The 24,913-nt window shown below is 37.9% G+C and overlaps 1 protein-coding gene across 1 annotated transcript in view; it reads left to right on the top strand.

Moving 5' to 3' along the window:
* LOC145232022 (rho GTPase-activating protein 26-like) overlaps positions 1-19,587 on the top strand; it is a 30,147-nt gene extending 10,560 nt beyond the window's left edge. The window contains exons 10-16 of the mRNA XM_080096513.1: positions 8,636-8,817; positions 11,322-11,480; positions 13,704-13,863; positions 14,524-14,696; positions 16,157-16,320; positions 16,865-17,436; positions 17,858-19,587. Of these exons, the coding sequence (XP_079952639.1) occupies positions 8,636-8,817; positions 11,322-11,480; positions 13,704-13,863; positions 14,524-14,696; positions 16,157-16,320; positions 16,865-17,436; positions 17,858-18,382 (1,935 nt within the window). The 3' untranslated portion in view covers positions 18,383-19,587. The remainder of the gene's footprint in view (positions 1-8,635; positions 8,818-11,321; positions 11,481-13,703; positions 13,864-14,523; positions 14,697-16,156; positions 16,321-16,864; positions 17,437-17,857) is intronic.
* Positions 19,588-24,913: the final 5,326 nt, after the last annotated feature.

The following is a 24,913-nucleotide window of genomic DNA, read 5'->3' as shown; positions in this document are numbered from 1 at the left end:
CAAAATAATTTTTAGCGAACCAAATTTTAGGATGTTAAACTTGCAAATTCTAAATATGCTCTTAAAATTATTGATTTTCAAACTTTCCTGCTGTTTTAAATACAAAAATTTTTCCACATAGAACAGCTAAAAATGTCGCTTTGGCAATTGAAGAAGAAGCCAAAATCGTAGTCATGTTTTGCATGCAAATCCTGTATACATTTTTACAGTGGTCTTGTGTTTTGTGCTTTTTATCTTTGATTTTCATTTGGCTTCTTACAAACCTAATGTTTTGTATTTAGCAATAGCAATGAAAAATCATAGTACGCCAGGCCTATTAAAGGCATTATACTGGCTTGATCCCAGTATGAATATATTCATCTTAGCTGCCATTAATTGACCATTGTGTGGGCGCTACACGTTAACATGTTATAATTACAAAATAAAAACAATATTTTCATGGAAGTTAGTGGCAAGCTCATTTCCTTGGTTCCAAGTATTTATATGGCAATATGATCATGCGTTAAACTAACGTGTCACTCGTAACTGAAACCTTCTAGCTAATATTGGTAAACAAATCCCCTTTCAACATTAGCTAAGCCTCTTAAACCAAATTCTGGCCCACGAACATCATGTCATAGATTAGTTTTAATTTTGAAGAGCGTACATTTTTAAGGTGGAGCAGTTGGTTATGAAGTGAAATTGTCTTCCTTTGTTGCGAAACATAGGCTACAACATTTGCTTTTACACTTTTATTCAGGGGTCACCAAACTTTTTTCACTGCGGGCCGGATAAGTTTGAAAATGATTTGCGCGGGCCCCATAGTTTACATGCCCTAGCGCTGTATTTCCAAACTTAGCCCGTGAGGCTATTTTTCTAGGTGCGCCAAGATATGGCCTTTCCACAATCCCATTTAAAATCTGGTGATGCGACTGTTAAATTATATAGGTCATTTCTTAAGAGCAATACTTGTATATTACGTCACAACTAACAAAAAAGGCAATCGTTTGCGCACAATTTGACGCTTGTAGTCTTGTCTGTGACGTAACAAACTGGCTTTAGATCAATCCTGGGCAGTGTAATCTTATGAAACTAGGTAATATTTATTGTACATATCGCGACAGGAAAACTTTCGTGAGGAGTAGATCAATTTTTAAATGTTACAAAGTTATATCAATACGATTTGGCAAACTAAAAAATGTGGTTGCGGGCCGGATGAAATGACCTCGCGGGCTGGATCCGGCCCGTGGGCCGTAGTTTGGTGACCCCTGCTTTTATTAAAGATTATAAATAACATGTCATAATATGTGCCTGCTAATATCCCGCTTGTGGTTGTAATTTGTTAAACAACTGGTGCTGAAATGTATTGTATGTGTTACACAGACAATTTTTTTCATGTGTAGCACATACAATATCCTGAACATTGTGCTTTTATTTTCAGCACAAAATCACATTTCTGGCAATTTTACTTGGATGTGAATGTTTTAAATGGGCTTGGTTACTGCCTAATACAGCTGACCAGTTTAAAATCATGTTATTTATTGAACTTTATTTGCTGAAATTGTTTAATATAGGTTGTCATGTAATTTGATACAACAGTTAAATACGCCTTCTGGTCATTCACAGTCAAATTCCTTTTATTTTCGGTCTTTTTATTCTGGTAGTACTTACGAAACTGCTATAAAAACAGACATGATAGTCAGTGGCCCCTGTTATAGCACTTGAATTAGACATTCTCCACACAAACACACCTCCATGTGTTTTCAGCCATAAAACCTTCTGGTTGGGTTTTTCCAATATCAGCTGGTCTTCTATAACAGGAGTGCACTGGCATGCTTGCTTGGCAAAGTTGGCACTTAAAACCTAAGCCATTTGGAACTTAAGGAGACTTTAACATATACTGCAGTACATTTACTTTTACCCTGACAAAAGCGATCTGAATAGACGTTGAAACATCGGTAGCAACAGTTTGTATAGAATATTTGTTGGTATGATACAAAACCCCAAAAAAATATTTTTGTATAAACACATTAAACGCCCTGAGAAGGCTATTTTGCACTTGTCCATAAAATACATTTTTGCAATTGTCCGTAAAATATGTCTTTTGCATTGTCTTTTTAGGAGCTACAGCAACGGCTAAGTGGTTTAAATTTAGTAGTTCTGACCTTGTTAAGTCCTAGCACGTAGCCTTGGTGAAAGATGCTGTAAAAACGATGTACAACGTCATAAACCACCCAGATTTGCGTCATTGCCAGAAAAGATCATTATGACGTAGATTTCCAACAGCCCTTTCTTGTGGGCAAAACGCCTAAACAGCCCAAAGCATTTGCATGTTTCAACTGAGTTTTAAAGCGGTTTAAACGTACAGAAACGGGCTGTATTTTGCCAACTTTGTACTAAAACCGATGTCTGTTTTTAACACATACTTAGCGGTTTTCCTTTATTGCTGCAAATAGTAGACACCATGCTTATTGGAATGTTAAAAATGCTTATAAACTAGTAAAATATCAGTTTGTTGTTACCCTGAAAAGCACAAATGACAAAATATTTTTTTGAGTAAATGTTTCAATAAATGGTTTCTTGGTATTAAGTAAATAATCAGGCCACAGACCGTAAAGAATTCGTGGTGTTTGCCTTCAGCCTTTGTGAAGAAATCCTCCTAATTTGACATTTGATATTTGGAAGCACTAAAGTGGAACCATCCGTCTATAGGACAATGATCAAATTCTAAACTTTCTCACGATTTCGATAATCGGCAACGACACCCGACCCATTAATACAAAAATGTCAAACATTTAAATTAGTAAGAAAACGTTATATTAGCAAAATATTTTGGAGGTATTTAAATTTAAACCATTTTCTTTGAACAGTAAACCTCCGTTAATCTGGACCCGTTTTGACCAAAAAAATTGTCCAGTTTGGGCGAAGATCCGGATTAACCGATGTCGATTAGTTAACGCCTTGCCACAATTAAAAATCATTTGTACCTCAAGTTCTGTCCGAATTAGGCGAAGATCCAGATTAACCGAACCGGTTTAACACTCTTAATCAAATGTTAAGGCAGTGTTTTTCAACCTTTTTTAAGCCACGGAACACTTGATTCATTAAAATACTTTTGCGGAACACCAAACGAAATTTTGATGCAATGAAACAACTAGGGGGGGACACTAAAACGCTAAATTGCGGTAACCGCTAAATCAGTGATTTTCGACCGGTGTTCGACATAACACTAGTCAAAGCATGGAAGCCTAAAACATTAGTATCCTATATTCAAAACAGCAAATTTCTCGCGGAACACCTGACGATCTTTCACGGAACAATAGTGTTCCGCGGAACACCGGTTGAAAATCACTGTGTTAAGGTATGGTTTCAACCATAATGAGATTCAACTAAAATCATTGTGCATAATGTTTCAGTCATGGCATGAGCAAAACCTGATAAAGAAGCCTTCTATTGATCTTACATAAAGAACTCAAAATATCGTAACATTTCTCAAAAGTTCAAACGTGAAATGCATCATAACATTCCATAACATGCCTCCCCACCTTTGCATTCCTGCACGCAACTGTCACAAGCGTCTGGTGACGTTCGTCAGACCCCCCTAGGGACGTCACTGCACGAAACGTGATGTTTGTACGTCAACATGTAACCTCGTTTACGATAAATCACCCTTATAATAAATTACAGCATTACCCTACAAAAGTACATTCGCCCTATTTAAAGCAAAAAATTGAAAAACTTCAAATCAAGGCATTGCTGTTTTTCCTTTATTTTAGCTTTTGGCTTTTTTTTATAAAATACTAAAACTTGTGCATTTCTTTACTGCAGTAAACCTCGGTTAATCTGGCCTATTTGGACTAAAAAACAGTCTGGATTATGTGAAGATCCGGATTAACCGATGTCGATTAGTTAAAGCCACGTTACAAGTCATTTGTACCTCAAGTTTTGTGCGAACTAGACGAACACCCGGATCAACCGAATCCGGTTTACCAAGGTTTACTGTGTTACTCGATGCCATTGTGACGAAGGCCAACGATATAATCGAAATTCCCAAAAGCAAAACCAAGTACAGTATAAATTGTTCGATCGAAGCCGTACTAAGACAACTATTTAAATGTCACGACTGACCCAAAATTATCACTATGCACGAATTGCCCACCAGAGATAAATGAGAATTTTTTAACTTGAATTTTTAACTGTATTTTAAACTCTTTAATTCAAAGTTAGTGGCATTGAACCCTTTTTTCAAAAATCTGGGTAAAACCCGCTAAAACGTGCAATGGCATTTGCAACAAAGCAATCATCAGGAAGCTGTGCTTGTTGCAAGTGCAACGCTTTGATGAAGCTTCTTGTAGCTCTTCCGCTTGTTGTTTTAAGCAGTTGTTTTATTCCCACGTTTCCTTATTCAAATGTTATTGCGGGTAGTTTGAATTTTAATCCCAGTCTCGCTATGTCTGATTGATTTTTTTGCAGTTTTGGGTTGCTGAGTTGCCTAATGGATCATCTTGTAAGTTACGATTTATGAAACCACTTTTTCCCTTAACAGAATTTAATGTATTGATGCAGTGGTTCCCAACCCTATTGATATACTATTATTTGTTCAAGTTTGCAACTTTACGTTTTTTTGGTCATACAGTATTTCGACTTTGAGTACTTTTGAAAATGATTTTATAATTTTTGCGTTTTTGGACAATCTTTTGAAACTCTGGGTTGGATACTACTGTTTAAAAACGAGTTTATGCAATATTTTAATAACCAAATCTTTATTGCACACTTAAGGTGCCTAATTAAGTAGAGAATTTTCTTGCAAAGTAAATTTGTTGGTTCATGTTTTCAAAACAGAAAACACAGCAAGCTATGAACATCTTAGATTGTTTTTGGGTGTCACAATGTCCTGAAACACATATTCATTGCGTCGTGTTCAAATTGAGTTCCCGCAATTCACACACCGCAAGCTTTGTGCATTTGAATACAGTTGCACTTTTGACTCAAACTACATACATTACGATATAACATGATTCGTTAACGGTGTTAGCAGCCTTATCTGTGTTTCACTTTCGATGTACAGTGACTGGGCTTACCAAACATTCTTAAGCTTGGCGTTGGCGTTCTACTATGTTCCACACAAGATGCTTTCACTTTCACGAAGTGTGTGGCAGAGTTGCAAGTCGGCCTGGGTTCGGGCTTAGGTATTTGTCAGAAAACGGGCTTAAAACGGGCCTGGCTTTGCGTTCCGCGACCGCCATTTTTTTAAATAAAATCACTCAGGTAAGTAACAGTCTGTGGCTTTGACCTCACCCTATTTTTAAACGTATTGTTTACGCCATTGTCTACTATTGTTCATGGTATTTGTTGTCTTTCCCTTTTTTCTTTCTCATCCTTTGTTGCAAGGCTTTCGTGGATAGGCCTGTCAATGAAAATTTTGGACGAAGCCCCTAAACGGGCTTCTCAAAAACGTTTCGGGTTCGGGCCGGGTTTCGGGCTTGTGCTTTCGGGTTCGGGCTCAGATTTCGGGCCCGCTTGCAACTCTGGTGTGTGGAGACGGTGGTTGAAACTTTTTACATCTGGTTTTGAATGCAAAAGTTTATGAAAACTATGTACTTCCTATGCGAACTTTAAGCTGGTAGTTAAAAAAGCAAAATGGGTTTCCTATCTTTTACCATTGATATGCAACACCTATTTTTACTAAGCTATGTTTAACTTTCAAAACTAAAATTTTCGCTTAAGGAAGACTTAAAACAGTGGTTCTCAACCTTTCACGGCTCGTGGCCCCTTTCAGTAGTCACTTTGAAGCCGTGGCTCTCTGCTCAAAAAAAAAACACGCAAGCTGGATGTGAACTAACTAAGAGTCAAAAATCTATCAGGATCTATTTATTTCATGGGTATAAATTTGAAAAGATCTTCACACATGTAGGAGTTGTATGTTTGTGTTATGCTAAAAAATGCAATATGGTATGTGCTTCGGTTGAGAACCACTGACTTAGATTTTCTATAAGCGGACTTTCTACACAGGAAGTTGTGAATCCTTGTTTTATTGGTTTTTTATGGGTCCCCTTCCCTGAAGGGGACACATATTGTTTTTGTCTATATATATATATATTTTTTTCTTTTTTTCTTTCTAACGCAGATTTGTTCCCACGTTTTGGTCAAGAAAGAATGGTTCAAACTTTTTCAAATTTACATACATTAAAGATATTGGTCTAAAGATGGTCCATGTAAATTTTGACCCCGTTTGATCCCGCGGTTCACCCACAGCCCCCCAAAACGTGAAATTTTTAGCGCGGCTATTGTTCCCACGTTTTGGTCAAGAAAGAATGGTTCACACTTTTTCAAATTTACACACATTACAGATATTGGTCTAAAGATGGTCCATGTGAATTTTGACCCCGTATGACCCAGAGGTTCACCCACAGGCCCCCGAAACATAAATGTGTCTAACGCTCGTTTGGTCAAGAAAGACACTGTAGGCAGAAGTACCAAGAGAGTAACTCACTGGTTTACGATAGCGGGAGGGCTCAGCTTGACGTCGGACAGACGGTTTACGAGACGTTGTTTCAGTGATTAGAAATCAGCTGTTTTGCACAGCAATGCTATGTCGTTTTATTAAGTGGTCACTCACATTTTCAGTTTTGGCGAAGGTTTTACACCTATGACGTGATTTAAACCTAATAACCGTGCTTCGGTTTTGTACATGTCAAGAAAAACTTTGTTAATAAAAGTTAAGATGAAAAAATTAACTTGAGTTTTGCCAAATAAATGTTTTTTTAAATGCTCGTTGTCAGGTTGGCTGCCGCATGATCACGGGTTACTTAAGGTCAACTAGTCGGTATTACAAACACAGCTCAGAACTTTCTTCATAACGTAGCGTTTTTTTGACAATCAATTTAGGAGTCAATACTCAAAGCATGTATAAATTAGCCTTAACAGTATTGTTGAACACGAATGACGGCGTGCTATTGAAAACGGTGTCAAAAGGTCAAACGGTCGTTTGGCGTGTGCACCCTGAGAGGTTACTACTGGTCAATGGTACTCGTTTTGCGAAACAAAGTTAAATGAAAAACAATTTGTTATGTATACACTTGTAGCAAATTGCTTTTTAATTTAAAGTGTCTGTAACACAACTGTTACAGCTTTCTAAAAAAAATTGTGTTCAAAACCCGACCTTGGAGGACTATATCTGGGTCAAAGCAAGCGATTAGATTTAAGTCTTTGTTACGTTTTTTTAATTTTGTAATTACATGACAATAATAGTGCAAAAAGAATACGAACATTTTTTTTATTGTTGGGTTAATGCTTTCTAAAAATTTGTCCTTAACAATGTAAAAATCACCGCAACATTTGTTTACTGTAAATCCGCACAAACGCGCGTGTGGGGACCCATCAGTTTTTGTTTACAAAAACAATCATATGTGTAGATGAAATGATGTGTATAGTTAATTGGTAAATATCGTATAGAATATATAAAATGGAAGTATATCAGAAAGCCACTCTTCTAGTTTTAAACCGCTTATGTGCCGAGCGAAAACTTTCGTTTTGAAATTTTTTGTTTTGTATTCGGTTTCGCGTGTGGGCAGCTGTTTCCTGTGTTTGTTATGTGGTACTGCATCGTTCTCTGATGCGAAACCAATTTTTCAAAGCAATATTTTAAACTCCCTACAAGAGTGATAAACGGGCTGAATTTTAGGCCCGAACCTTCAAGTAAAAGCCCGAAACTTTTTTGTTCTAAACCAGTGGTTCCCAAACTTTTTCATATTTTTTTCAAAACGGTCCCTTTGCCATTATTTCGAGGGCTCGCGGTCCTTAAGCCTAAATGTCTATTTTATAAAAACTAAAGTTGATTGCAGGATTTTAGCTAATTATGCAAAATTGCGCATAACAATCATCCAAAGACAGCATATGACATCACAAACAGGACAAAAACATTACGATTGTGCGCGAACAATTGCATTTTTGATAGTTGTCATTCAATAAAGGCCGTTGTTTAGCAATGGAGACAGTCGATTCTCAATTCTACTTTGATTTAAACTTATTTAGTGGCACAAACTGACGCCAAAAAAGATTATAGAATTACTTCAACCGCTTCGCGGTCCCCCAAAAATTGCCCCACGGACCCCTAAAGGACCGCGGACCCCAGTTTGGGAACCGCTGTTCTAAACAGACCTGAAAGTTGGTTTTACCAAGCTGATGAAGTCAGGCCTGAATCAAGCCCTTTTCATATCTTAACCCTAAACCCGAAAACTAAAATCCCAGTCCATCAACTCTCTACCAGAGAACTTGAATGTATAGTACCCACATTGTGTTGCAAATGTTCATACAACCTCATTTAAGGTGAAAATAAATTCATAACTGGGATCAGCCCTGCAGCGCCTATGCAGCGGGTTTACTATTAAGCCTGCGTAGCTCAGTTGGCAGAGCGCGAATCCCGGTCGTGGGTTTGAATACCACCGCAGGCTAGATTTTTCTTGCTTACGCCTTCCCATATGGGAATGCTTTATGACCGGCTGATTTGGTATGGCGCCTTCAATGGGCTTTGCGTGATTTACAATCCCCATTTTTACTGTGGCATTCAAATGTGTCCACTGTATATAAGTTGTGTGGTTTGTTTCGACTGAAACGTGCTATGAATAAACTGGTTAACACTCTTACGTTTATTTAGGACTTCATGAAGAAAGAAGGCCGGTTTAAACTGGATGATACCGGTTTCAAGTTTGTGGAGAAGGTGATTGCGGAGATTGAGCACCGTGGTGTAGAACATGAGGGAATATATCGCTTGGTGGGAGTCATGTCGAAAGTTGATCTACTTTTACAACAAGCACTGGACAAGGATTTGTGCGACAGGTACAACTGAATTTCTAGCAAAACTAATGTAGCGTTTTTGAACCCTTCTGACTATATAATGTTTGATATCAGTACTTGAACTGGTGATGTTGAAAATCGTAAACTAATTTCTCAAACATTTTTTTCGATTGGTGTATATGTGGCCTTTTGAGCCGTATATTAGACCAGTGGTCGGCAATCGCTGGGTGCCGGTCCGCGAGGAGTTCGTTACCGGGCCGTATACTTTTTCAGGTTTAATCCTTTAAAATATTTTGCCCATGTATCCCGGGGATAATAAACTAATTTAGTCGTTTTCATTGCTAAATATTTGTAGTTTTTTAAATGCCGGTCCGCGATAAAATTTTAGTTTCAAAAACGGTCCGCGGTACAAAGGTTGCCGACCCCTGTATTAGACTACAAAAACTGTTTTTTTCCAAGATATTTGGTTTACCCTAAATTGATTTATTTTTTGCCCAAATTAGATGAATTTTTTATCATTATGTAACAGCCAGTAGCTGTCACTAACTGCAGACATTTTTGTTTACGTGATATCGTTACATACAAACCTTTTTTAGTTGAAAACAGAGGTTCTTAATCTTTTTGTCTCATACATTTTTGGGTCACTATAAAAATAAAATTTTATTCCCATCAATCTAATGCCGATGAACTGTACCCAAAGAATACCTAGAAGAGTTTTAATTTAAAATTTATGCGTCCTTAACTTTTAAGGCAAAATTTACTGCTATTTGAGAACTGAGTAAAAGAGTGCGAGATTTCCGTAGCAAAACTGTGACCATGTATCGTTTTAACTTTCGAGCTTCTATTGAAAAAAGAGATGCTAGTGAATAAAAGAGGCTGTTTTAGGTGATAACCATGTAATTTAGCGCACTTCCTTGTTGACAATTTCGCTCTATTTGCCAGTCGAGAATTCCCCCATTGTGTTTCATTGTTACGTTACAATTCGCTGATCAATGCATTTGCTGTTTTTCGCTAAGGGTCACAGTACAATGACCTTTATACTAGGGCCTAGGCCAGTGGTTCTCAACTCGTTTCCGGCAATGGACCACCGGCCCAGTAAAAATAAGATCGTGGACCATTTCATTTTGGAGCAAGATTGAAGTATGCATACGAAACAACTATTTGGGTTCGAAACATAACTCTTTAAAACAGATTTTCAAGAAGTGAGATACAATTATTAACAGCTAACATTTTGATACTCTTTCAACATCTTATATATGATTTATATATGCAAATCATCTCTAGTTGTAATCATCTCTAGTTGGTCACTTAATTTTGTGGACGTTCTGTGGACCACCTAAAAAGTCATCATAGACCACTAGTGGTCCATGGACCACCAGTTGAGAACCACTGGCCTAGGCAAAAGGTCTGTTTCTAGGTAACTTTCGGAACAGAATTTTATACCTGGCATTTAAAGCTACACAGTACTACTTAAAGCAGTGGTTCTCAACCTTTTTGCCTTTGCGGACCCCTTTAGGTACTGTCAAGCTAATCGCGGACCCCTTTGAAGGTTTTGGTATTTTTTGTCCTTTTTTATTAACAAGCAACCCAAAAAAGGTGCAGAATATCTCAACCACGTTTGGTCCAGGACCAAAATTTCAATCACTTTGACTGGGCTGCGACATCGGAACTCAATAATAAAGAGCCATTACATTGTGATGTGACGTTGTTTGCCACTGAAAATTTACCTTTATTGCATCACAATGGGGTTAAAATGACACAATGCATTTTGGTTTATATTCTAAGAAGAACGAGTTTAAACAAGTTTTATGCTATTTTAAAACGCTGAGACATAATTTTTAAATAGCGCTCTATCAATATCGTTGTCTGCAAAATTAGAAAGTTGTCGCGGACCCCCTGAAAACGCTTTGCGGACCCCCGGTTGAGAACCACTGACTTAAAGGAACGTTTATGTTAGGGTAGCTAAACCAAGGCTAGAGTGGTGTAACAATGTTACACAAAACGAAGCAATAAGGATTGTGCAGTTGTAATGGAATTTGTTTTAACCCTCTTATAATTGCGTTGACATAATTGAAAACAGTGAGATGTGTGATCTTAGATAACTTTCTTAGAAAAAACTTAATAATTGACTTTAGTGGGAAACTACATCAAAAAGGTAAAAAATCACTGCTTTAGTCATTAATTCCACATAATCGAATTTTGTTATTGGCCGCTTTTTCGATAAAGTTCGAACCGAACTTTGACGAAACGTTATACTCGGCCGAAATCTTTCAACCAACGTAACTTAGGTGCATTTTGCATATTTCATAATACAGTACCTCAGAATTGAAACAATATACACGGATCCGTTCATAAGTTAAATGTGATCACTGATTATGACATGCGCCGAGACATTTGAATAATAAAATTAAGCATGTCGCTTTATACGTCTCTTGGGCCATTCTTTTTCGTCATTAAACCTTAAAATTGGTTTTACGCAAAAACCAAAGCCTAACTTTCTGATTTCCACAACTTAGTCAAAAAGCAATTACTTTGCCGCTCTGCAGTGTCGACTACACGAATGACAGCGATTGGGAAATAAACACGCTCACTAGCGCCCTCAAGTCGGCATTCCGCAACCTGCCTGACCCCTTGATGACCTTCGACCTTCATCGAGATTTCATCAACGCTGCCAAATGCGAAAACCCCGAGGATCGAGTGACCAAGTAAGTTATAATGCTGGTTATTGCGTCAAAAATAATGTTTATTTTTGTTATATGTTTTTAATACAGTATATTTAAACTTTAAACCTAAATCTCCCAGCTGATTGCTTGGTGGATGAAGACTGAAATGAACATTAGGCTTATTGATAGATCATCGATCCTTGTGAGTTGGGACAAATATATTTCGCCTATGCGGCTTCAGTATCTAAAGGCAAGCACAAGAGTATCAATAGGTGAAACACACATAAAACAATGTTAAAAAAATATTGTGCTTGCCTTCACATACTGAAGATGCCGCATAGGCGAAATATATTTATCTCAACTCACAAGGATGGATGATTTGAATGTTTTCATGTTTTTTATCAATAATTTGACGTCAGTAATAACATTATGACGTCATCAAATGTGGCCCCACTTTGTTACGTACTACTAACGTCACAACTGATTTGATACGTAAGTACTTCATGGAAAGTTTCTGATTTTCAAAATGGTACGAACTATATTCCTTTGTGCCGATACAAAGAGCATTATTAAGTGGTATGAGGTCACAGCGTCCGGCCGGTATAATCTAATTTCACACCTACCGAGGAAAATTGGTTTGTGTGTGGGATTTTGGCAGGACGCTGTAGGAAGCTTTTGTTCCGGACAATGAAAATTAAGGACGTCATAATTTACAGCAAAATAATGCACTGGAGTAGAATGATTCTGTTTCATGAAACGAAAATATAAATTGTCGAAACTTCCATTAAAGGTTTTTTTTTACACACTACGGTATTTGGGTAAAGCGTTTCGAAATGGCTGTTTTGTGAAAAATGATTGTAGATATTAGTCGATAGTAGATTTTTTTTAAAAGTTGCGGTTGTAGCGAGGTGTTTATTCGAGGTACATCGTATGAGAATAAAACAATGACCGAATACGCCGCATAAGACGAGAGTCAGAGAAAGAAGGCAATCTGTCCGGTTCGCTGTAGTATGAAAGCATACGATAACGGTAATGAGAGAGGCCGCTACACGGTCCTTTTTACGTTTTTTTATGATTTGAACAAGAGTGGTTTATTTCAAGTACAGTATACGTAAATTTAAACGCATGCAAAAGTCCCCGAATTAGTGCTTAGTAGCTTGACCTCAGTTCACACATCAATCACCTCACAGGTATAAAAACGTTTTGAAAGGCTAATTTTTTACGAAGGTTGTATTTTCTGATAAATTTTGACCTTGAATAAGTTTTAACTTTGCTTGTGCACCACAAAACCTAACAGTTTTGCGATTTATGTAAAGTAAAAAAAGTATTACAATTCTGTTGTGAAAGCTACAACATGTTTGGCTCTTAACATCTTTGCACTAGTTGTGACCCGAACCGTCCGCTACTTAACGCTTCCATGTACGGCCACCGTGCTCTGACGTCATGCCGGGCATGCGCTGTGACGTAGCAAGCCCACGTGACCACCCGCTGATGCGAAAATTTCCGGCAGTTTATGGAATTGTTGCGTGTAAAAAATGCGTGGGCCGGTGTATGTGAGGACTGGCGGATATGTTTTGCACGGATTAAAATAACTTTTGTCACATGTGTTACATGCACCTTTATCCAACTTTCTGAGTTTAGATTGTTACAACCTTTTGTCTGGTCAACGATTAAAAAGATTGTCCATATTAGTTAACATTTGGGAAATTTTCTTGAAAATATATTACATAAAAACAGAATTTTTCGGAAGTGTTTTTTCGTTTATTAAAACTGCGTTAACATGTGATACGTGCGGTACCATACTATATTTAGTAGCACCGTTTTCCAACTGCCCATTTTTAAGCGCACCCAATTATTCTTTAGTGTTCCGTTTATGATGGCAAAAGACGTTCAGGGTTAACTGGCGTTTACTTAGAGAACCACTGCTCTCGAGCTTTTTACTATCAACAAATACGTTGACATGAGCAGTGTGCCGGGTCAAAAAATCGCACAACTCTATTTGTCAAAACTAGCCCAAAAGCGCAACCGCTTTAAGCAATTCATAAACAAGTCCTATAAAACGAACCAAATTTGACTGTCAATTAACTGCTTGCAAATACGCATGCATGTTAAAAAAAAGTAAATAAAAATGGTTATTTGACAACCCTCTGAAAACGCAACTCGATATCAAAAACGGGCCCAACTGGGCGACAAAAGCGCCATCCTGTCAACACTGGGTATGAGTTGCAATTTTTCCACTAACTGTCCAATTATTATTATCCGCAGGGTGGCGACGTTGGTTCAGAAGCTTCCTGCATCCAATCGCAAAGTGTTAGCGATGCTCTGTCATCATTTGCGCAAAGTGGAAGCGAAAAACCAAACCAACAAAATGACGATACAAAACTTGGGAGTGTGCTTTGGTCCCACCCTGATGCGAGAGAGACAGGTACTTTATCTGTGACTTAAATTGGAAATGGTACCTTAGTAAAAACAACGATAAAAGGCAGGCAACGGTACTTGTGATTCGACTTTCGGATGGGTTCACCACTGAGCCTGTGTAGCTCCGGGAAAGACTCCTGTTGTGGATTGGAATCCCACCGCAGGCTAGATTTTTTCTAACCTGTGTCTTGCCATATGGGAGCGCTTGGGAAACCTGCTTGATTCGGAATAACGCCTTCAATGGGCCTGGCATACTATGATTAATAAAAATTACCATAGATAAGCCTTGTATCTTAAACACCATGGTATAAATTGTCCTCTAACTTACTTAAAACTACTGTCATTAGTACAAGTATCAACCGTTAAAGCAGTGGTTCCTAACCCCTTTCGACGAATTTCATAAATTTCAACAACGCAAAACATTTTCATATCCTTCCCAATTACATAGTAGATGCTAAACTATACAAAGATCATTTAAAATTGAGTCTTTTATCAACACAGGTAATATTTCCTGAACTTGAGTCTATATTTACAAACCACATGTACAAATTAAAGTAAATCCCTCCCCTCAAGTTTTTGCAATTCCTCCCCGGTTGGGAACCACTGCACTAAAATAAACAAAACAGGCCTTTAACAATATAAAACAACATTTTTTTTCTTTTCACAGGAAACAGTTCAATCGATTATGGAGCTTAAATTCTCCAACATTATTGTTGAGATTCTTATCGAAGAATATCCTATAGTGTTTGGTGACGAGGCTCTCACATCAGAAAGTGGCAAACAAAAATCTCCACGTGCTATTGTGAGGTCGGGGAACGTTTCGAGACTTCCATCACAGAGGTATAAACCCTTTACGCATGACAACCTGCATGCCATCCATTTCACTTCTTCAGATGCCTGAATATGATGTCTTGTCCCTGTATGTTATTGCTTGTATGTTCCCTAGCGTAAATCCACGGTTAGAGGGTAAAGATATTTTACTGAAAATGGCATATTACCGAATTTAAATTTAAATTTGTTACCCTTATTGTACTCTATATTTTTTGTCATTTTATCATGAAATTTTGGCATTTTTTCATTGACATGATCTAAACCAGCGGTTCTCAACCTTTCGTGGACCGTGGCCCCCTTAAAGTAACCATGTAGGACCTGTGGCCTCCTTAAAATGTAGATAGTAATCTCTCTTTTTAGGCTGAGAGACTCTTTTTAGGCTATTATGTTTGTTCCAAATTTTTTGTCCATGAAAACAAATTTCCCTAGCTCGTACAAAAAAACAACAGACTCTCTCTTGGGAATAGCCCAGAATAGATGGTTTTGAATATTTTGTACGATGTGATGCATGCAGAACGCTCAAAATCTTTTTGGGGAAAAATTCATTGTAGTCCATGCTTGATATCTTTTGTAGGTGGTGGCTTACAGTTTGCATCTTTTATTTTGCATGCGAATCGCTTTATTAGTGCATGTTATCCTGACAATAATGCAGTTTTCATTTTCACTGCATTACAAAAGATGTTTAATTTGTCGCAGTAATAGTTTGTCGTTGCTGCTTTGCTAGCAATATTTTTTTTCTATCGACTTGTTGCTTTTTTCGTATCTGCATGATGCAGAATAAAAGGGTGTTGCTGGATGTGCAATGTTGTTTAAAAACTGTTTTGCAATGTTGTTTTAAAACCCTTGCATGTGCTTTAGCCTTTGTTTTCGTGTTTTACGTATTTTGTCACCTTTTTTGTTTGCATAAATAAATAAAAAATCTGCATGCTCTCTGGTGGCCTTTGTTGCATGGTGAGTTGTTTGACAACTAAACCGAACTAATTTTTCATCTTTTTTTCACTAAAACTTGCTTTATTTACATGGGATCACGAAAAACTCATATATGTCATATATGACCTGTAAGAATAATTACGCTTATAAGCACAATCGCGGTTTATGCTTGCTTTATAGCGCCATCATATAGCTGCCGTAGACATAAATGCAATTTACAAAAAAATGTACAAAAAATCGATCATTTCTGTGGGAAAGAGACAGAAGTCTGTTCGTTTAACACGCACTGAATGTTGGAATTTAACCTACTGTCGCTTGGAAAAGCTTAGGTACAGTATTTCTATCACTACAAGTTATCTGTCATGGTAAAAATAAGTTTAATTTTGGTTTATCCAAACTTGGTTTATATCTTTGTTCCAATTCCAACTAATTTTTCGAAATACTATAGAACAAATAATGCATTGTTCTTATGCCTTACGGACGTTCACCAGTCCGCTAACACATATAATAATGGGTCTATGTGATATTTTGTGTTTTAGATTGAAATCAAGACCTAAAGCAGTTTATGAACTGACAAGTATGCCTAATATACTGGAAAAAGATAACAAATCTCCACCCACAACAGCGGAAAAGCCAAACTTCAGACGTGGTCAAGCTTTCCGCTCAAACGGGAGATCTCCAAGTCCTAGATCAAAAAGATTAGGTAAGACATCGTTTCAAACCCCTTTCATGAAGTAATCATATCCTTCAAAAAAGAAAGATACAAATTTATAACCGAGTATAAGTAAGTCATGTGTCTAAGTTATGGTGATTCGTGATCTATGTCAAGTGAAATTACTTTGTTAAAATTGGTAAAACCGCACGACTTTGGTGATTTATCAAAGCAAACGTGTGCCTACCATGTATTGCACAATAAAACAAACACAAATATTTGATTTTCCGAAACACACTTAATTCAAATATCTTCTTGAATTTGATTGTTGTCTTATCCCTTGAGTACCTTGGTCTTTTCCATCTAAATCAGTGGTTCCCAAACATTTTAAGCAGTCGGCGCATTACCTAATGATTTTTCCCGCTGCACTCTTTTTATAAATTGAAACAAGTCTACAAACACGAGAGAACGGCTGCGCTTTAGAATAGCGAACATTTTAAGGCAACTTGGAACTCTCTCTGGGCGCATGGCGCATCAATGTGCTGCGGTACACAGTTCAAAATTCACTGATCTAAATCCATATTTGTACACACAGATCTTCAAGCTGGTGGGACTGCTGAAAGCTCAACAGACGATGATGAACTTCATATATCGCCTCTCGATCTTAGTCTGGGGTTTGATCACATGGCAATACCCCAGGGTGATGGAGACAACCCCTATGTTAATGTACCGAAGCGCCCCACACCGCCTATTATACCAGAAAGGGCTTCCAAAGAAATTTGGACTCCGAACGGTTCCGCAAAAGTTGAATTGCGCTCTAATCCAACCTCTCCGGAAACGCTTGCGCCCTCGAATGACCCTGCCGGTTTGACCCATAGTAACCAAGCTGACGACCGGAGAAAACCAGCGGGTTCACCTGCGGCCAAAAAGCGATTTTCTTCGCGAAAGCCACAGAATGAGGTCAAGCCGGTTTACGCACAGGTTAATAAAGCGCAAAATTTAAATAATAACAACACAGCAACGTCACCACCACCACCCAAACCCAAATCACTGGCGGTTTCTGCTTCCATTGTCCAAAAAAGCAGGAAATTTTTGGCATCCGTTAAAGAAGGAAACTCTCCAACCGTTCCAGTGAAGTACGCACGGAAAATGCTGCATTCGCCAACGGTGAGTTTTACCCGATGTTGTACAGTGCAAGAACTAACTATGGTAACATTTAACAGTAATTAAAAATAACTACAACTAACTTAAATCAAATACTTTTCCAAAAATTTCGTCATGCACAATAAGGCTATCGCTCCGAAGCGCGAAAACGCGACAATTTTTTTTTAAAAACATTTAGGACTATATTGTCGTGACCTATAAAATGAATGCTTGTTGTTAAATCAGTAAAACTATAACTGTTGGTTGTATTAAAATGTCGTACTGCTGCAGAAGAGTCCTTTAAAAGTTTTTCTGGGTGAAAAATGATTGAGTTATTGCGTTGAGCGTTGAGTTGCACTCAAACATACTATGAGTGGTTACGTATGATTGGGTGGTCACCATCGTTTTTTAAACCCGTTGATTCATGGCGTTGTATTTTTTTCAGAAAACTAAAAGAAGAACCAACAATTCAGTTTTGCCTTCGAAGAGTCAAAAAGATGTAACCCGGTCTCCAAGAGTAAATCGACGCCCCAAGTCCGAATTCATTCCCTCCGCTTTCCTTGTGGAAGAACCGGACCTCAATAGTGATGGAGCAACTTCCACCACTCCTCCGGGAACATCCAATCCTCATCTCACTTCAAAGAGTCGTAGCGAAGATAACTTTCATGAAAAAGTTCGTCCTCGTGCCTCCGCAGTCCTAACATCCCGCGAGAGCCTCGGTCACATCTCTACTCACTCGCCAAGCGATTCCGACTCAGACACTGATGACGTCACATCGCCCGATGACGTCAGAGTCACTAACGTCGCGAAGACCCTGTACGCTTGCCAGGGCGAGCACGATAGTGAATTATCGTTCCTACCGGGTCAACTAATCAGAGATGTTCAGACTTCAGACGAACCAGGCTGGCTTAAAGGAACTCTAAATTCACGCACTGGGTTGTTTCCTCAAAACTACGTAAAGTTTGTGTAACGTCAACGCTATGACGTATTTTGCACATGTTGGAACTCGAATTATGATTTTTGTGAGTTTTATTGCTAAACAGTTTTTGATGCAGTCGCAAAAATGACAACAAACTTTCGACACTCGTTTTTCTTTGTCGGATAAATATGTTTGCATTTAAGTTCAATAATTTGCAATACTTTTGCAAACGACACAAGTTTTTGTGCAATTGTGGTCAGAAACTAATGTGTTTTTGCGCTTTTCGCGAATCCAAATTTATTTTTTCAGACTGAATATTTTTGCTCTCTGTCGCGTTGTTTTTTTCATTTATCCCTATTTCTTCAACATTTTGTCGCTGTATTTTTGTCCGTTTTCATTGTAAACGTTTGAGCACATTGAAATCTGTTACTCATGCTCGAATCTAGCTGCATAATTTTGTCATTTTTTTCCCATTCAAACATGTTACTTGCATAAAATTAGTATTAACACAACAAAGTATTGTATGTTTTTGAACCGTTTTGCATCGTCCCCATAACTGGCAGGTCCAGACTTTTGTCAATTAACCTTTAGCCTTTAAAACATCTCCTGTCACATTTTGCCTATTAAGCCACGTTGACTCTGCAATTCTCACTGAAATGTTCTTAACGCGTTTAGCCTGCAATTGTGATGTCACAGCCAGCCTCTTGACAGCTTCCGTGCAATTCTTGACGCCTTATTTTTTATTAGTCGCCTTTTGCATATCCATGTCGTTATTCTTGCTTAACTTGTAACAAAAACCTTTTTCTGATCTTTCTGTTAGTTAGTACTTTTAATGTTGTAGCCTAATATGCAGATCCTATGTTCCGTTATGCCACTGCAAAGTTTAAGAAATCGGACATAGTTTTTTTGCCGATTTGACTACGTCTCATTAGTCTATCTTCTTGGTTTGCACCTTGACAATAGTTATAGCTATTACCTTTGAGTATCTGGCATCTATATAAAGTGGAAAGTTATTACGGAATACGGCAATAATCGACTTAAAACTTGTCACTTTTATGCAAACTTGCCTTTGCTTGACCGCTTGATCCCTTTCTTAGCCAGGGAATGCAGTATTTGTAGATATGTCTTCCGTCTTCATTCTGTGTCTTCCGCTTTTCGTAAGAAAGCTTTGCTGCCTTTTGTAACCCCCCTTTCATTCTCGCTTTATTGTTCGCTTACGTATTCGTTTCTCTAAAAATAAAACCCTAATCTCTAGAGCAGTGGTTTTCAACCGGGTCTATCATACACCCCAGGGTGTACCAAACTTTTTATAAGGTGTACCGCTTTGATGAGGTGTACCAGGACAATAGTAGCTGGAATATACTTATCACCAGGTATTACAATAGGCATGCTTATGTTTCAGAACCGACTGACTGGATTGTTTGATGTTTAATAACAGTGTTTTATACAAAGTCAATTACAAGTTACAGTTTTCACTGAGCTATTTGCCATGAAATAAATTATAATGGGTTACCATTATGCTAATCTTGTTCTTGTAGAGTGAATATTTTTAACTGGGGTCTACAAGTTTTTGAGTAAATGTTTACCAAGTGCACCATTTTAAAAAAGGACAAGCACTGCTCAAGAGTAGTGAACCTTATACTGATCGCGTACCACCTTTTTCTATCGCTGCATACCACCTAAACCAGGGGTGGGCAACATACGGCCCGCGACGGGATTTTGAGCGGCCCACGGACAGTTTCCGGTCTTACATGATAATGTGGCCCGCGGCCACAGTCTGCCGCAATCCCCCATTACTTGCTTACTACGTCAAATTACAGTTGTAACGCACAGTAACGCTCCCCAATAGCAAAAAAAATTCCCGCCGTTGTTACCATTGCACCATACGTCCATTGTTACGACATAACCACCAACCTTGTGTGTGTCCTACTTTAACGGTTTTCTTTGTTTCCACACCTATAGCCTAGTTCAGGGGTGGGGAACCTGCGGCCTAAAGGCCACATGCGGCCTTTTAGGGCACTAAGTGCGGCCTTCGATGGCTAAATACATTTTTAAGATGTTGATATAACCGACTACACCAGGCGCTAAAAAAATAGACAGAAACGTATTTTTGACTTTATTGCAGATTATTTTTTGATAAGTTCCAGGGCAGCGGTTTTCAAACAAGACCCATGTGGTCCCATAGTGGTACATAAAGCGATTTCTATAGTTAGGACTACCAAAAACTCCAGGTTCAGCAATTTCTAGGTTAAATAAATCCTGAATGTATGTAGTGAAGATGAAAATGTAGTGAGGAATTTTAATTAGCTGGGACCGTAAGTCCTACAAACTACGAGGAAATAGCAAAACGACCATTCTGTAAGTCAAAAAGTTTGAACATCACTGTCCTTGGCCTGGGAAATAGTCTATGCGGCCTACACGAGTGTCGATAAATCGTTTGGTAGCCTTTATAAACAAAAAAGTTCCCCACCCCTGGTTTAGGTGGTCAAAAATCCGTTTTAAATCACTGGATAAATACGCGATTAATATATCAATTCAGGAATCCGGCCCGCCAAGTACTTCATTTTCCCATATCAGGCCCGCCGACTGGAAAAGTTGCCCGCCCCTGACCTAAACCCTGTTTGGATGTGTATTGTGAGTTTTGCCCCAAACTTAGGCTGATTATTTGGGTCAGTAAAGTTGCACATCATGATTTGACTTGAAGTAAGTATAGCAAAAAACTACTAGCCTACCAGCTTAAAAACACCGGCGTACCTGATTAACCGGTGCAAGTCTTTTGCTATTTTTGCCATCACAAATAAGTTGCATTGCTAGTGTGTTTCTACATTTTTTGGCCAATCGGTGTACCAAAAATTGAAACGTTTACAAGTAAAAAACATGTATGAAGATAGATTTTTCGCCCAAAAATGACGAGATGATTTTCTTGTCAAACTTGTAAAAATTGAAAAAAATGGAATGCAAACTCGATTTGATGAGATGCAAATTCGATTTGTTCTAGCCTATGTCCCATTCCGTTGCTTTGTTGCCACAAAATTTCTGAACTCTTTCCGTTGCATTAATTTTTGCAACAATCCATGCGTTGTGCATTAACTTTGTGAAGTGTTTTACTGTGACAGATTAATTTTGCAAAGTTACCGTTGAACAAGAAATCCAAAAACGAAAACGAAAGTGATGTCGTTCGCTGTGTTTTTGTTGTTGTTGTGACGTCACCGCGCACGTGATATTTGTGAAACTCAGCACTTTCTTAACGCGCCAAGTTGCTGCGGCATTTTATAATTAAGCAAAATCAGTTGCAAAACTACTAAATGTAGCTAAAATGCCTTATGACTAGCAAAGTGTTATGTGTCTTATAGGTGGGTGTTATATTACGGGAAGTGACGCACGGAAATTGCTACCACCTTTTTAACAACATGTGTGCAAGGTTTTGCAAACCAAAATCAGGACAATACTAATTTACGGAAAACGGAAATGACGGAAACGAAAGAAACGACATACTAATTTACGGAAATAGGAAAAGACGGAAATGACGGAAATAATTCAAATCTAATTTACGGAAATAGGAAATCTTTTCAAAATGACGGAAATCGACAGAGAACATTCTCTATGCATTTCTTATGACGGAAATCGACAGAGATCATTCTCTATGTATTTCTGATGACGGAAATCGACATAGATCATTCTCTATGTATTTCTTATGACGGAAATCGACACTCAACATTCTCTATGTATTTCTTATGACGGAAATCGACAGAGATCATTTCTTGTGACGGAAATCGACATAGATCATTCTCTATGCATTTCTTATGACGGAAATCGACAGAGATCATTCTTTATGTATTTCTTATGACGGAAATCGACAAGGATCATTCTCTATACATTTCTCATGACGGAAATCGACACTCAACATTCTCTATGCATTTCTTATGACGGAAATCGACATACATCATTCTATATGCGTTTCTTATGACGGAAATCGACATAGATCATTCTCTATGCATTTCTTATGACGGAAATCGACACTCAACATTCTCTATGTATTTCTTATGACGGAAATCGACAGAGATTATTTCTTATGACGGAAATCGACACTCAACATTCTCTATGTATTTCTTATGACGGAAATCGACATAGATCATTTTTTATGACGGAAATCCACAGAGAACTTTCTCTATGCATTTCTTATGACGGAAATCGACAGAGATCATTCTCTATGCATTTCTTATGACGGAAATCGACAGAGATCATTCTTTATGTATTTCTTATGACGGAAATCGACAAGGATCATTCTCTATACATTTCTCATGACGGAAATCGACACTTAACATTCTCTATGCATTTCTTATGACGGAAATCGACATACATCATACTATATGCGTTTCTTATGACGGAAATCGACATAGATCATTCTCTATGCATTTCTTATGACGGAAATCGACACTCAACATTCTCTATGTATTTCTTATGACGGAAATCGACAGAGATTATTTCTTATGACGGAAATCGACACTCAACATTCTCTATGTATTTCTTATGACGGAAATCGACATAGATCATTTTTTATGACGGAAATCCACAGAGAACTTTCTCTATGCATTTCTTATGACGGAAATCGACAGAGATCATTCTCTATGCATTTCTTATGACGGAAATCGACAGAGATCATTCTTTATGTATTTCTTATGACGGAAAACGACAAGGATCATTCTCTATACATTTCTCATGACGGAAATCGACACTTAACATTCTCTATGCATTTCTTATGACGGAAATCGACATACATCATACTATATGCGTTTCTTATGACGGAAATCGACATAGATCATTCTCTATGCATTTCTTATGACGGAAATCGACACTCAACATTCTCTATGTATTTCTTATGACGGAAATCGACAGAGATTATTTCTTATGACGGAAATCGACACTCAACATTCTCTATGTATTTCTTATGACGGAAATCGACATAGATCATTTCTTATGACGGAAATCGACATAGATCATTCTCTATGCATTTCTTATGACGGAAATCGACAGAGATCATTCTCTATGCATTTCTTATGACGGAAATCGACAGAGATCATTCTTTATGTGTTTCTTATGACGGAAATCGACAGGGATCATTCTCTATACATTTCTTATGACGGAAATCGACACTCAACATTCTCTATGTGTTTCTTATGACGGAAATCGACATAGATCATTCTCTATGCATTTCTTATGACGGAAATCGACGGGGATCATTCTCTATGCATTTCTTATGACGGAAATCGACAGAGATCATTCTCTATGCATTTCTTATGACGGAAATCGACAGAGATTATTTCTTATGACGGAAATCGACACTCAACATTCTCTATGTATTTCTTATGACGGAAATCGACATAGATCATTTCTTATGACGGAAATCGACATAGATCATTCTCTATGCATTTCTTATGACGGAAATCGACAGAGATCATTCTCTATGCATTTCTTATGACGGAAATCGACAGAGATCATTCTTTATGTGTTTCTTATGACGGAAATCGACAGGGATCATTCTCTATACATTTCTTATGACGGAAATCGACACTCAACATTCTCTATGTGTTTCTTATGACGGAAATCGACATAGATCATTCTCTATGCATTTCTTATGACGGAAATCGACGGGGATCATTCTCTATGCATTTCTTATGACGGAAATCGACAGAGATCATTCTCTATGCATTTCTTATGACGGAAATCGACAGAGATCATTCTCTATGCGTTTCCTATGACGGAAATCGACATAGATCATTCTCTATGCATTTCTTATGACGGAAATCGACAAAGATCATTCTCTATGTGTTTCTCATGACGAAAATCGACACTCAACATTCTTTATACATTTCTTATGACGGAAATCGACAGAGATCATTCTCTATGTATTTCTGATGATGCCTGTTGACCGTCCTCGGGACCGCAAACAGTGCCGAAATATACAATACAACGAATCGCAAAAACGAAAAACAACTAACGACGAGTTTGCTGCAGAACTCTGCGTGCAAACCGACAATTTTGTTAAAAACTTTACATTCTACCCAAATCTAACCGTTCATTTGGCATCTGATGAAATCATTTCAACTACGTAAAAAATTGTTCAGTCTTTCAACCAACCATTGTGATCTAAAACAATCGATTTCATATGATACGACGTTCTGTCTTGGAAATTTTCATGTTTAGATCCTCGTGGGCAGAAATGTTCACTTTGAAGGTGACACAATATTTCCGATTGCTTCCCTCATTCACGATCGGAAATTCATGAAGCACCACAAACAATCGGTTTAAACAAAATCCGAAATATTCCATTCATAACAGATCGTGAAAAGGGCTTGTCAAAATGTTAAAAAAAGCTTTCCAAAACTGACCAACATATTTTGTACAAATCACATACTGAAAGACGTGGAACGTTGGATCAGAAAACAAAACAGCAAAAGCGACGATGTAAAGGTTTTAAAAGATGACGTGGAACGTTTGATTAATGCAAATAGTGAAGAAGATTATCGTGCTTTGCATGCCACGTTTTCTAGCAACTGGACCGAGGTGTTTAAAAAATACTAC

Source organism: Phallusia mammillata, chromosome 6 (genome assembly GCF_965637545.1).
Source record: "Phallusia mammillata chromosome 6, kaPhaMamm4.hap1.1, whole genome shotgun sequence".
Lineage (NCBI taxonomy): Eukaryota > Metazoa > Chordata > Ascidiacea > Phlebobranchia > Ascidiidae > Phallusia > Phallusia mammillata.
Note: the sequence above shows the minus strand (reverse complement) of the source record. Positions and strands in the feature narration are given on the sequence as shown.